Below are 15,396 nucleotides of genomic sequence, written 5' to 3'. Positions count from 1 at the left end.
CCTACCCAATCTCCCACCCCCAATCCATCCCCACCACCCCACCCATCCCCCCACCCCAATCCATCTCCCACCTCATACCCCAACCCCACCCCATCCCACCCAATCCCCCACCTCACCCCTACCCTACCTCCCTACCCCCCACCCATCCCCCATCCATCCCCCACCTCACCCCAATCCATCCCCTCACCTCATACGCCACCCAATCCCCCACCTCACCCTCACCCCACCTCCCTACGCCCCCACCCATCCCCCACCCCATCCCATCCCAACATTGTGGGTTGAAGGGCCTGTTTCTGTGCTGTATGACTGACTTGATGCTCCCCAATCGAATCACCATGACAGTTTAGCCACACTATGACCACTCTGATCACTTTGCACTAAAATGAACTTTTTTCTTCAAATTGTGTTTTGTTCTAGTAAAAGTTGTGTACAATTTATGTTTAATTGATGTTTTTCTTGTGAATGCTGCCTTTATGATGCTGTGTGCCTGTGATGCTGCTGCAGGTAAGTTTTTCATTGCACCTGTGCACACATGGACTTGTGCATCTGACAATAAACTCGACTTGGTATTGGTTTATTATTGTCACTTGTACCAAGGTACAGTGAAAAACTTGTCTTGCAAACCGATCATACAGGTCAATTCATTACACAGTGCAGTTACATTGAGTTAGTACAGAGTGCATTGATGTAGTACAGGTAAAAACAAAAACAGTAGAGTAAAGTGTCACAGCTACAGAGAAAGTGCAGTGCAATAAGGTGCAAGGTCACAACAAGGTAGATCGTGAGGTCAGAGCCCATCTCATTGTATAAGGGAACCGTTCAATAGTCTTATCACAGTGGGGTAGAAGCTGTCCTTGAGTCTGGTGGTACGTGCCCTCAGGCTTGAGTGTTTCAGAATTTCCTGGGCATTGAAGCACTTTTGGATTGAAATGTGGAATAAGATCTCACAAGGAGTGAACTTAGTGCTGGTTTATTATAGTGAAATGTACCAATATTACAGTGCAAGGCTTTTGTTTGGCGTGCCATCAGATCATGCTCTGCATAAGTACATCAAAGTTATAAAAAGAAAACAATGCAGAATTTCTAGCATGGAATTACAAAGAAAGTGCAGAGCAGGGAGATGAATAAAGTGCAAGGGCCACGACAAGGTAGACTGGGAGATCAAGAGTTTGTCTTTTAGTGTTAGGTCCATTCAAAGAGTCCGATAACAGTGGGATAGAAGCTGTCCTTGAGCCTGGTGGTACGTGCTCTCTGCTTGACGGGAAAAGGGAGCAGAGAGAATGACCGGGGTGGGAGGGGTCCTTGATTATGTTGACAGGAGACACAAGAGACTGCGGATACCGGAAGCTGGAGCACACACAAGGCGCTGGAGGAACTCAGCGGATCAGGCAGCATCTGTGGAGGGAAATGGATAGTTGATGTTTTAGGTCGAGACCTTTCGTCAGGACTGCCAGTGAAATGTCAACCTGTGCAATAAACTTGACTTTGACTTTTGCCCGTCAATTCTCCAGCTACCTATACACCAGAGGCAATTTACAGTGGCCAGTTAACTTACCAATCAATTGCTCTTCCTGAGTTGGTGTACACTGAACTATGAACGTTTGTTGTAAATATGCTTGCACCACAGCCCAGGACAGCAATTCTGCAGCAACGCAAGAGGCTGCAGAGTGTAGTGGACACAGGCCGGTCCATCACGGGCAGAGCCCTCCCCACCACTGACAGCATCTACAGGAGGTGCTGCCTCAAGAAGGCAGCATCTATCATCAAGGATCCCCGCCATCCAGGCCGTGCCCTCTTCTCGCTGCTACTGTCGGGCAGGAGGTACAGAAGCCTGAAGTCCCCACACCACCAGGTTCAGGAACAGCGACTTTCCTACAACAATCAGGTTCTTGAACCGACCTGCACGACCCCAACCCTACCTCAGCAACGGGACACTACGCACCACCTCTTGCACTGCTATGAACTTGTCTCTGATCATGGTTTTTTTTGCACTGATGTTTTTGCACAGCCTTTTTCTCTCTCTTGTCACCGTCCTGTATAACTCATCTCCTGTGTGTTGCATGTACCTACGTGCCGGTGATGCTGCTGCAAGCAAGTTTTTCATTGTACCTGTACCTCACTGCATCTGTGCACATGACAATAAACTCAATGTGATGGACCCGCTGTGGGTCATCCAGAGAGGAAATTGCAATCCGGGACGCTGGTGGAGGATTTGGGATCCCACACTCAGAGGCATCTATTATGGTTAAGGGGGCCTGAGGGGCAAGTATTTCACCCAGAGGGTGGTGGGTGTGTGCAGCGAGCTGCCAGAGGAATTGGGAGAGGCAGGTACGATTACAACATTTAAAAGACATTTGGACAGGTCCATGGGTAGGAAAGGTTTAGAGGGATTTGGCCCAAATGAACTCAAATCAAGATGAATTCTTGATCTCTCAATCTACCTTACAATCTACCGTACAAAGGAGTTTGTACGTTCTCCCGGTGTCTGCGTGGGTTTCCTCCGGGTGCTCCGGTTTCCTCCCACATTCCAAAGACGTACGGGTCAGGAAGTTGTGGGCATGCTATGTTGGCGCCGGAAGCGTGGCAACACTTGCGGGCTGCCCCCAGAACACTCTACGCAAAGGTGCATTTCACTGTGTGTTTCGATGTACATGTGACTAATAAAGATATCTATCTATCTATCTACCTCATCGGGGCCCTTGCACTTTATTTGCTGACCTGCACTGCACTTTCTCTGCAACTGTAACACTGCATTTCCTTTGTACTACCTCGATGTACTGATGTACAGAGCGGTGTCTGGCTGGCACACATACCAAAGCTTTTCACTGTATCTCGGGACATGTGACAATAGTAAAGCATTTACAATTATAAATGCAGTCAAATGGGACTAGCTCAGGTAGGCAACTGGGTCAGCAGGGATGAGTTGGGCTGAAGGGCCTGTTTTTGTGCTGTATGACTCCATATCCCATGGGTCCAGCCCTTACATTTAATGGGAGCCTGCCGTATCTTGAAAGGGACAAGAAATGTTACCGATATAATCAGTCCATTAATGAAACATCTTTGTTCCTTATTGGCCTGACCAGGTTTTTGAATTTAATATATATAAGTAGGAGTAAGATTGGTTGAGCCCAGACCTTGTTTTGTGATGGAATTGGGTAAAGTAATGTATGTTCCTGGATGTCAACATCTCAGAGGATCTGTCCTGGGCCCAGCACATAGATCCAACCACGAAGAAGGTGCACCAGCGGCGCTACTTTCCTCGAAGTTTAAGGAGATTCGGCAGGTCATCGAAGACTCTGATAGACTTCTACAGACGTACGGTGGGAAGTATTCTGACTGGTTGCATCACGGCCTGGTGTGGGAGCTCCAGGAACACAAGAGGCTGCAGAGAGCGGTGGGAGTCAGCCGGTTCCATCACGGGTACAGCTCTCCCCACCATCGAGGGACACTTACAAGAGGCGACGTCTCAGGAAGGCGACATCCACCATCAGGGACCCCCACCATCCGGGCCGTGCCCTCTTCTCGATGCTGCCATCGGGCAGGAGGTACAGGAGCCTGAAGACCCACACCTCACGGTTCAATCAACAGCTTCTTCCCCACTGCCGTCAGGGTCTTGAACCCACCTGAAAAACCCTAATTCTGCCTCGGACTGGATTTTCCTCAACTTGCATTAATGTCATTATGCTATTTTTGTTAACTATGAGGTGCAAGTTATGCTTAATTTATGCACGTTATGCCTAATTTACTCACGTTATGCATAATTTATACACAAGTTATGCCTAATTTATGCTAATTCATGTTAATTTATGTTTGAAATGTACGTAATGTACTGAGCTGCTGCACAAAGCTAATTTTCATGGGTATGTGTGCCCGTGACAATGAACTTGAATGTTAGCTCTCATTGTATAACAGCGGGTTTGATGCCTCAATTACCGCACAGATATTTCTGTCACCAGCCAGTTATTGTGATCTGGACCTCACTGTCTGGGAAGTTGTTTAAATAACAATTAATTACCTGGACAAGCACTTGGATTGCCAAGGCCGAGATGGCAATGGATTGGTATAGATGAGGGTTTGGCGGTCAGTATGGACGTGATGGGCGGAAGGGCCTGTTTCTGTGCTGTGAGGCTCTATGACTGTCATGTACAGTGGGGTTGGAGTGAGGGGTCTTGGAGTGAGGGGGCGTAGTGAGTGCTCTTGTAGTGAGGGGATTGTGTACAGTGATGGGTCATAGTGAGAGGTTTGTCCAGTGAGGGGATGTAGTGAAGGGTTTGTCCAGTGAGGGGGAGTAGTGAGGGGTCTGTACAGTGACGGGTCATAGTGAGGGGTTTGTACAGTGAGGGGTCTTAACCACGAAGGGATTGTACACAGTGGTCTTTATAGTGAGGGGGTTTACACTGAGGGAATTGTACAGCGAGGAGCAGGTTTAGAGGGCTATGGGCCAAACGCGGGCAGATGGGACCAGCTCGCTGGGCAACACAGTTGGCGTGGATGACTTGGGCTGAAGGACCAGTTTCCCTGCTGTAAGATCCCCATGACACTAAATGTGGGCTTCTTTGGTGTTTAATTCCTTCTGGTTTATCCACGGGACTTGGGCAGGATTCAGGATTCACCATCCATCCCTTGTAACCGCTGAGCTGAGGGACAAGATGAGAATCGACCACATTGCTAGGCCTGGAATCACATATAAGGCCAGACTGGGCAGATTTCCTCCTCCGAAGGGTCTGACTACAATCCAGCACCTTTGTGGTCACCAGGAGGTCACTATTCAGCCCCCTTGAGCCTGCTCTGCCTTTCGATACGACCAGGGCTGATCATCTAAACTCAGGACCCTGTTCCAGGTTTCTCTCCATTCACCTTCATCCTTCAGACCAACCTGACTGGCTACATCACGGCAGTTCAAATGTGCAGGAACGTAAGAAGCTGCGGAGAGTAGTGGACTCAGCCCAATACATCACGGGCACATCCCTCCCCACCATCGAGAGTATCTACAGGAGGTGCTGCCTCAAGAAGGCAACATCCATCATCAAGGATCCCCACCATCCGGGCCGTGCCATCTTCTCACAGCTCCCATCGGGCAGGAGGTACAGAAGCCTGAAGTCCCACACCACCAGGTTCAAGAACAGCGACTTCCCTTCAACCGTTCGGTTCTTCAACCAACCTGCACAACCCTAATCACTACCTCAGTACAGCAACACTGGGAACACTTTGTCCTTGGACTCTGTCTTTACCTCTCGTTGTCTTGGTGAAGCAGCCAGCATAATCAAAGACCCCACCCACCCGGGACATTCTCTCTTCTCCCCCCTCCCATCAGGCAGAAGATAGAAAAACCTGGAAACACGTACCACCAGGCTCAAGGACAGCTTCTACCCCACTGTGATAAGACTATTGAACGGTTCCCTTATACAATGAGATGGACTGTGACCTCACGATCTACCTTGTGACCTTGCACCTTATTGCACTGCACTTTCTCTGTAGCTGTGACACTTTACTCTGTACTGTTACTGTTTTTACCTGTACTACCTCAATGCACTCTGTACTAACCCAATGTAACTGCGCTGTGTAATGAATTGACCTGTCTGATCGGTTTGCAAGACAAGTTTTTCACTGTACCTCGGTACAAGTGACAATAATAAACCAATACCAATAATCACTGCCTCGGTACACTAGGATCACTTTGCACTAAAATGGATTTTGCTTTTCCTTTGTTCTAATTGTGTTCTAAATTATGCTGAATTTTATGTTTTTCTTATGAATCTGAGGCAATGCTGCTGCAAGTAAGTTTTGCATCGCACCTGTTCCTACATTTATCCATATGACAATAAACTCAACTTTTGATGTTTAATTCCTTCTCATTCTTGATGCTTAAATTTACCAACTGCTGCATTGGGATTGAAACTCATGTTGTAGAGTCCAACAGGACCTTTGGCCCATCAAGTCTATACTGACCATCGAAGGCCTATCTACACTGATCCTAACCATTGCTGCAACTGCCCGCTCATTTTGTTTGCAATTAGTGCCCAAGAACACCTCGATCTCTCGGTACTTTGCCTTTAGATGCTGCTGTGTGATGTTAAACCCCAATCGAGTGTTTGCGAGGAGATCCTGTAGTCAAGGTTCGGACGTGGATGCTCCAGGAATGGAGGGGAAGACCGGTTTTATGCAGTCACGAGGCTTATTTATTGAATCCATGGCTGAAAAGAGCAGAATAAATGAAAGATTGGAAGGTACCTCACTAACACGCGCAGCCCCCAAGCTTTGTTGTAGCCCCCTTCCCCGTGCAAGTCTGGTGAAGGGATCACAAGGATGTAGTCATCGCGCTCTGCCTGATGTTATAAGGACTGGGTAAATTAACTGTGGTTTCAAGAAGGGAAAATCATATTGGATGAACACAGTGGAGATCATTGGGGATGACAGGAGGGTAGATTGGGGGTGCCAGTAGTTGGTGTATATTGACAGTTGTAAAAAAAAGTGTCACAGTAAAGATTGGGCAAGAGATGTTCCCCCAGGATTAGGGGACTCCAAAACTAGGGGGCATCAAATTTAGGGTAAGATTTAAAAGGGACCTGAGGGGCAACTTTTTCCACGCAGAGGGTGGTGAGTACATGGAACGAGCTGCCAGAGGAAGTGGGTGAGGCAGGTACAATAGTATCATTTAAGCAGCACGTGGACAGGTGCACGGAGGGGCAGGGCTTGGAGGGATATGGGCCGAACACAGGAAATTGGGACTAGATGAGTGGGCACTGTGGTCGGCATGGACTGGTAGGGCCGAAGGGCCTGTATCTGTGCCGAATTGCTCTATGACTATGACGTCCCGGTGAATCCAAAGCAGGGTGAATCACAAACGATTCCTCAGTGGACTGGGCGGAAGAGAGACCTCGGAGACCTGTGACGTGAGGAGCTCCCTAACTTCGCTCTTGTAGGTTTATAATTGAGACCGACAATCTGCGGACGCATTGAGCAAGAAGCCATCGGTGGTTGAAGAATAAAAATCACAGAACACTGGGTTGCATCGCAGCGTGGTGTGGCGATTCCAGCACACAGAAACGCAAGAGGCGGCAGAGAGCAGTGGGTGCAGCCCGGTTCATCACTGACAGCATCTACAGGGGGTGCTACCTCAAGGCGGCGGCATCTATCATCAAGGATGATACCCACCATGCCATCTTCTTGATGCTGCCATCGGGCAGGAGTTACAGAAGCCTGAAGTCCCACACCACCAGGTTCAGGAACAGCTACTTCCCTTCAACCGTTCGGTTCTTGAACCGACCTGCACAACCTTAACCCCACCTCAGCAACGGGACACTACACACCACCTCTTGCACTGCCGTGGACTTGTCTCTGATTATCTTTTTGTTGGACTAGAGTCTGTTCTCCCCTACAATGTATGTATAAAGTATACTGTGTTGTCTGGTACCTATAATGCTGTTGCATGTTAAGTTTTACATTGTACCTGTCCCTCACTGTACGTGCACATGGCAATAAACTCAATTTGAGAGATTCTACTCCAATAGTGGTTGTGGGAGGAGCAGGGGAGGACAGAGGAGAGCCCCCAGCCCTCGCCACACCGACCCTCCCAAAGCTCAGCAATCCCTCAGAGTCACACTCCCTCGACGGCACTCCCTCAGGACTGCACCAACGTCTCCACCTTCACTCAATCCTCCCTCTTAACCAGAACCAAAACTTCACAAAGAACCTGCATCAGGAGACAAAAACCTCAGCCCAGACCGGACCAGGGGTCTGACATCACCCACTGCTTTATTAGGAAGTGCTGGGTAGTCCATTCCAGTGCTGGCATAAATTCGCTTCGCATCTTGCAGAATACCAGCAATAGAGTATAGAGCTGGGGGAAAGACTCAGATCGTTTGCCAGTATCTGTTGTATTTACAAAGAAAGCTGAAACCATTTCTATGGTGGATACACACAGGAGGTGGAGAAGCAACCAGCTATTGACAAGTTTGTTGTATTTTAGTGCTGATGTCTATATACTGAAGTGTACTGTACAATCCCAACAGAGGAATCCTGCCCCTTGTAAATGGGCCAAGGGTGCAACACACGTACACACACACACGTACACACACACACACACGTACACACAGAGTCAGCCATCACAAAGCTCAGCAAAGAAAACAAGCCTGCTCCTTGTTAAATCCATGCTCCAGATATTCAGAACTGCCAGCTGCAGAGGGATGGTGTGAAGTGAATTCCTTCCCACTGAAGCTTGCTAGGGGTAGCAGCCCCTCCCTCAGCATTGCCCTTCCTGCCACTGGACTGTCAATGGAACTGAACACGCCCCTGTCTGTATCAACGGTGCTGAGGCGGAGATGGTTCAGAGCTTCAAGTCCCTCAGTGTAAATATCACCATCAACTTGTCCTGGTCCAGCCACGTAGATGCCACGGCCAAGAAAGCTCACCAGCACCTCTACTTCCTCAGAAGGCTAAGGAAATTCGGCATGTCCCCGATGGCCCGCACCAATTTTTACAGATGCACCTCAGAAAGCATCCTATCCGGATGCATCACGGCTTGGTACAGCAACTGCTCTGCCCAGGACCGCAAGAGACCGCAGAGAGTTGTGGACTTAGCCCAGCGCATCACGGACACCAGCCTCCCCTCCATGGACTCTGTCTATACCTCTCGCTGCCTCGGGAAAGCAGCCGACATAATCAAAGACCCCACCCGCCTGGGTCATTCTTTCTTCTCCCCTCTCCCATCGGGCAGAAGATACAAAAGCCTGACAGCATGTACCACCAGGCTCAAGGATGGCTTCTATCCCGCTGTTATCAGATTCTTGAACAGACCTCTCATACGCTAAAGCTGAACTCTTGACCTCACTATCTACCTCATCGTGGCCCTTGCATCTTATTGTCTGCCTGCACTTTCTCTGTAACCGTAACACTATGTTCTGCATTCCATTTTCCTTTTTACTACCTCGATGTGCCGATGTCTGGATGGCACGCAGACACAAGCTGTTCACTGTGTCTCAGTGCGTGTCACAATAATAAACCAATACCAACCACCTCCCCCAGTGTGAGGTACAGTTCCAGCCACTGCAGTAACTCTGATACCCCTACACAGTCAGAGTCACACAGCAATACAGCATGGATACAGGCCCTTCGGCCCAAGCAGTCCATGCCGACCACGGTGCCCACTCATCTAGACCCAATTTCCTGCATTCGGTCCATATCCCTCCAAGCCCCTCCCCTCCATGTACCTATCCAAGTGCTTCTTAAATGACACTATTGTACCTGCCTCACCCACTCCCTCTGGCAGCTCGTTCCATATACTCACCACCCTCTGCATGGAAAAGTTGCCCCTCAAGTCCCTTATGAATCTTACCCTAAATTGATGCCCTCTAGTTTTGGAGTCCCCTAACCCGGGGGGGGGGGAACTTTTGCCCAATCTTTACTGTGATTTTTTTTACAACTGTCAATATACACCAACTACTGGCACCCGCGATCTACCCTCCTGTCATCCCCAATGACCTCCACCATGTTCATCCAACATGATTTTCCCTTCTTGAAACCACAGTTAATTTACCCAGTCCTTATAACATCAGGCAGAGCGCGATGACTACATCCTTAAAATGCCAGACTCACAGATGAGGCCACACTTGGAGAACTGTGCTCAGCCCTGGTCACCCTGCTGTAGGAAAGATGCCATTAACACCTTACCAGGGCTCCTTGCCAAGAGCAGTTACTCTCACCTCCCCTCTGGGATTCAGTTGTGGTCACTGTTTGGACCCAGGCTGTGACGGGGTACAGGCATCCTGGAAAAGCCTCACACTGGACATGGGCTAGCTGCTTGGTGGAGCTGTCAAATTACACAGTCCCTTAAACCATTGCAACAAACAATCTGCTGGAGGAACTCAGCAGGTCAAGGAGCAACTGTGGGAGGGAAGGATTTGTCAATGTTTCAGGTCGAAACCCTGCAACAGGACCTGAACCAAGACACTGACAATTCCCCCCCCCCCCCCCACAGATGCTGCTCAACCCGCTGAGTTCCTCCAGCAGCTTGTTGTAGCGCCAGATTCCAGCGTTCGCTGACTCTTGCCCCTCCTTTAACCAACCGCCTCGACACTGTCAGTGACGAGGGGTCGGTGTCGGGACCACAACTTTTCACTTTGTACGTCAGTGATCTGGATGAAGGAACCGACGGCACTGTGACCCAGTTTGCGGACTTTACAAAGAGAGGTGGAGGGGCAGGTAGTGTTGTGGAGGCAGGGAGTCTGCAGAAGGACTTGGACGGGTTGGGAGAGTGGGCAAAGAAGTGGCAGGTGGAATATAGCGTGGGGAAGTGTGGGGTTATGCACTTTAGTAGGAAGAGTAAAAGTGTAGAATATTTTCTAAATGGGGAGGGAATTCAGAAATCGGAGGAGCAAAGGGACTTGGGAGTCCCAGTGCAGGATTCCCTAAAGGTGAACTTGCAGGTTGAGTCAGCAGTAAGGCAGGCAAATGCAACGTTAGCATTCATTTCAAGAGGACTAGAATATAAAAGGATGTACTGCTGAGACTTTATAAGGCATTGGTCAGACTGCATTTGGAATATTGTGAACAGTTTTGGGGTCCTGTATGTGCTGACATGTGCTGGAAGGATGTGCTGGCCCAGGAGAGGGTCCAGAGGAGGTTCACAAGAACGATCCTGGGAATGAAAGGGTTAACGTACTAGGAGCATTTGATGTCCCTGGGCCTGTACTCAGTGGGGTTCAGAGGATGAGGGGGGGATCTCGTTGAAACCTAGCAGATATCGAAAGGCCTGGAATAGATTGGACGTGGAGAGGATGTTTCCATCAGTGGGAAAGCCTGGGATCCGAGGCACAGCCTTGGAATGAAGGGGCATCCCTTTAGAACTGAGAGGAGGAGGAATTTCTTCAGCCAGAGGGTGGTGAATCTGTGGAATTCGTTGCCACGGAGGGCTGTGGAGGCCAAGTCATTGGGTGTATTTAAGGCAGAGGTTGATAGGTTCTTGATTGGTGAGGGGGAGAAGGGAGTTCGAGAAAACAAAATCAGCCCTGATTCAATGGAAGAGCAGACTTGATGGGCTGAATGGCCTAATTCTGCTCCTATATCTTATGGTCTGATGGTCTAATGCACTGTTATCTAGCAGTCATTCCTAATTGTGGTACAACTCTCCTTCACACACACACGCGCGCACGCACACACACACACAGCAGACAAACACACCTTGCTCTTTAACGCCAGGAATAGTTTTAGACTTTGCCCTGTGGACTGACGCAAGCACAGCATGCAGAGGACAGCGAAGGATCTCCAGTCGGTGGTATCTCCAGTAGTGCAGGAAAACAGAGCAACAGAGAAATGAAAAGAAAAACCATTGAGCTCTTCAGAGCGAGGCGCGAGGACAGGACGGTGGTGGTGGTGGTGGGGGGTGGTGACCCCGCCCCCTCACTCACGGGGCGACGGTTAGTTTAAGCTGCTCAGGGAGCTGCGCCTCGATAAATCCACGTTACTGGCACTCAGGGCTTTCGAATCTGCAAGGTTGCTCCCGGATTGCTGCAGAGAGGGCGGAAAGAGAGAGACAGAGGGGGAGAGAAGGCGGAAAGAGAGAGACAGAGGGCGGGGAGAGAGGGAGAGAGGGCGGGGAGAGAGGGCGGAAAGAGAGAGACAGAGGGGGAGAGAGGGCGGAAAGAGAGAGACAGGGGGAGAGAAAGAGAGAGGGGGGGAAGAGAGAGAGGGGAAAGAGACAGAGAGGGGGGAAAAGAGAAGACAGAAAAGGGAGAGAGACAATAAAATGCATTAGTTTATACTCTTCCTTGCATGTTTGCATGAAGGTTACACGGAGACGGGGTGCCCCTAGAAACAATCCCCACTTTTTCTCCATCAGAGCCCCTGGTGGGTTTGAATGCCCTGATTACATCTCCCCATAACCTGCTCGACTCCGGGGAGACTGGCCTCAGCTCCTCCTGGCCCCAGATCTCCGCACTCACTGCACTATTCCCGTTATATCCTGCCTTCTCCCGGAGGACACAGCGTCCTTCCCAAAGCATTACCCAGCGTTGGGCCCAGTATTCCAGACTGAACTCAACCACTGGTTTCTAATGTTTAACGCAGCTGATTTGCTGTGGTACTCTGTACATTTATTAAAGCTCATTGTACCTTGCTAAACACTGGGGCCCATGTTGTAACATTCATTCATACTGTCTTTCCTTGTCTGAGCAATACGTCACACACCTTGGCATTGAACTGCATCTGCCATGCCTCTGCCCTGCCCGTTTATGCTTGGTTAGTCTTCCTTACATTACGAAGCACCCATGTCAACTTAGAAATGAAGTCCTCTGTGTCCACTAATATCCATCCTCACCGGATCACGGGGGAGGAAGGGATAGAACAGAACAGAACAGGGAACGAAATGAATGGGACGACGTTGGGCGCCGCAGCAGTCCATTCAGTACAGGTAGTCCATGCCAGGGTTTATGCTCCACTTGAACCTCTGCCTGACTCTCCTCAGCATCACATTTTGCCGCTCTCCTCCGTACACTTGTCCAGCCTTCATCTACGCCGAGGTCAGCACGGATGTGGTGAGCAGGAGCCAGTTTCTACACTGTATGACCCAGACTCCATCTGCATACCTGGATACAGATAGTTTCTTCCAAATTCTCTACTGGTTTCTTAGTGACCATCTTATGCCTTTCAAGTGGAAACAATCCCCGTGCCCCAGTCTAACAAAACCTTCCGTCATTTTAAGAAATTCCTTTAGGAACCTGTCCGTGCAGAACGCACTTCCTGACCAGTCCATCCTCACCTCCTCTGCACACACTCCTGCATTCTCCCTTTGACAAGGACAGCAGGCAGCACTGACTGCTTTAACCAGCTCATTTGAGAGCAGGTTTTGGAAGAAGATCTCAATTCCACCCTGGCAGCCGTGGCGTCGGCCTTTTGCTGGCAAAGCCACAAAGACACGGGAGTTCAGGCAGCGGGTGTGGAGAGAGGTCCGTGGCAACGTTAACCAACCCAATGTTAAATTTTGCAGTAAATGAAACGAGAGAGAGAGAGAGAGAGAGAGAGAGAGAGAGAGAGCGCGAGAGGAGAGAGAGCGCGAGAGGAGAGAGAGCGCGAGAGGAGAGAGCGAGAGGAGAGAGAGAGGAGAGAGCGAGAGGAGAGAGCGAACTGCAGATGCTGGAAATCTGAAATAAAAACTGGAAATGCTCAGTCCTGGACGTGAAACTTTGACCGTTTCTCTGCAGACGCTGACTAACCTGCTGTGTATTACAACCATTTACTGTCTTTAATCCGTTAATAAAAACAGTACAAGAACATGGCTCCCTGAAAGGAGACAGGGTGGTGAAGGCAGCTTTTGGCACACTGGCCTTCATTAGTCAGGGCATTGAGTAGGGGAGGTCATGTTGCAGTTGTACAGGACACTAGTGAGGATGCACTTGGAGTATTGTGTTCAGGTTTGGTCGCCCTGCTATTGGGAATATTGGAATTGATTTATTATTGTCACATGTACCGAGGTACAGTGAAAAATTTGTCTTGCATACCCTTCATACAGATCAATTCATTACAGTGCATTGAGGTAGTTCAAGGTAAAACAGAATGCAGAATAAAGTGTAGCAGCTACAGAAAAAGTGCAGTGCAGGGGCAAGGTCACAACAGGGTAGATTGTGAGGTCAAGAGTCCATCTTATCGTACCAGGGAACCACTCAATAGTCTTATAACAGCGGGATAGAAGCTGTCCTTGAGCCTGGTGGTACGTGGTTTCAGGCTTTTGTATCTTCTGCCTGATGGGAGAGGGGAGAAGAGAGAATGTCCAGGGTGGGTGGGGTCTTTGATTATGTTGGCTGCTTTACTGAGGAAGCGAGAAGTGTAGACAGAGTCCATGGAGGGGAAGCTGGTGTCCGTGATGCGCTGAGCTGTGTCCACAACTCTCTGCACCTTCTTGCAGTCACGGGCAGAGCAGTTGCCGGACCAAGTCATGGTGCATCCAGATAGGATGCTTTCTATGGTGCAATGATAAAAATTGGTGAAGGTCGACAGGGACATGCCAAATTTCTTTAGCCTCCTGAGGAAGTAGAGGCACTGGTGAGCTTTCATGGCCATGGACAAGGTTATTAAAATATGTTATTAAATATGTTATTAAACTGGAAAGATTGCAGAAAAGATTCACAAGGATGTTGCCAGGACTCGAGGGACTGAGTTATAGGGAGAGGTTGGACAGGATAGGACTTTATTCCTTGGAACGTAGGAGACTGAGAGGTAATCTTATAGAGGGGCACAGACAGGGTGATTACACACAGCCTTTTTCCCCTAGGGTTGTGAAATGAAGAACTAGAGGGCACAGGTTTAAGGTGAGAGGGGAGAGATTTAATAGGAACCTGAGGGGCAACTTTTTCACCCAGAGGGTGGTCAGTATGTGGAACGAGCTGCCAGAGGAAGTGGGTGAGGCAGGTACAGTAACAACATTTAAAAGACACTCGGACAGGTCCAGGAAAGATTTAGAAGGCTATGGGCCAAACACTGGATGGGGCATCTTGGTTGGCATGAACCAGTTGGGCAGAAAGGCCTGCTTCCATTGCTCTAGGACTCACTTCTCTCTCCACACATGCTGCTCGACCTGCTGAGCATTTCTAACAAGCTCCAATTTTATTTCAACTTGCAATTCTGACGTTTTTTTAATTTTTTTTTAAAATAAAAGCAGCCTCACTGAGCTGTGGTCAACTCTTAGTGACCGGTTTACTTTGGCTCTGAAATCCCTCTGTGCTATCTCCAATCACACTTCACAAGTAACATAGAAAACCATTAATCCAGCAATCCGGTGGTGCTGAAGCAGCAGATTTTCTGGAGAATTGCACATTGCTTCTATTAATATCCAAAAACACACTTGCTTCTTTTTTTGTCCTACTTTGCTTTAAAACACGTTACACAGCAATATAACAAAATTTTTGGTGAGGTCAGATTAGAGGGAGCAGGAAACCGGAGCAACTGTCTCTTCCCTCCCCCCCCCCCCCCCCCCCACTGTTCCCACCCGCCCTCCCCACCTCCGTTATTCTGGTTCCAGGCTCCACCTTCCTCCCCTATCAGATCCCACCATCTGCAGCCCTCTGTCACCTCCACCCCTCACCTCCCAGCCTCTGTCCATCCTCTCCACTGTCCCCTCCTCCATCTGCCCCTCACCCCCTCCTCACCTGGATCCACCCATCACCAGCCAGCTCACCTCTGTACACTGGCCATCTCCCCTCTGTCTCGACTGTCCATTACCCCCTCCCCACAGATGCTGCCTGACCCAGTCAGTCCCTGCAGCATCATGTGCGTTGCCACAAACAATCGGGGGTGGGGTGGGGTGGGGGGGGGGTGAAGGAGGAGGAGGGGAAGAGAGAAGACAGCGTGTCAAGCGGCATCTATGGGGGGGCAGAAAGAGGAACTGTCGACATTTGGGAATCAGTG

The 15,396-nt window shown here is 49.5% G+C and overlaps 1 protein-coding gene across 2 annotated transcripts in view; it reads right to left on the bottom strand.

Moving 5' to 3' along the window:
* Window positions 1-1,007: 1,007 nt before the first annotated feature.
* The window catches only part of LOC127587020 (kinesin light chain 2-like), a 35,281-nt gene continuing 20,892 nt past the window's right edge, over window positions 1,008-15,396 (bottom strand). The window contains exons 16-17 of one of the 2 annotated variants that reach the window (XR_007958737.1): window positions 11,179-11,505; window positions 1,008-1,395 (exon numbers count right to left, since the gene is read on the bottom strand). Coding sequence is in view for 1 of the 2 variants with exons in the window: in XM_052045135.1 (XP_051901095.1) it covers window positions 11,416-11,505 (90 nt within the window). In the remaining variant the exon portion in view is untranslated. Of the gene's footprint in view, window positions 1,396-7,735; window positions 11,506-15,396 lie in introns of those variants that run through there. The other variant, XM_052045135.1, reaches the window with a different exon arrangement.

Source organism: Pristis pectinata, chromosome 38 (assembly GCF_009764475.1).
Source record: "Pristis pectinata isolate sPriPec2 chromosome 38, sPriPec2.1.pri, whole genome shotgun sequence".
NCBI lineage: Eukaryota > Metazoa > Chordata > Chondrichthyes > Rhinopristiformes > Pristidae > Pristis > Pristis pectinata.
This window is presented reverse-complemented; position numbering and strand designations above follow the sequence as displayed.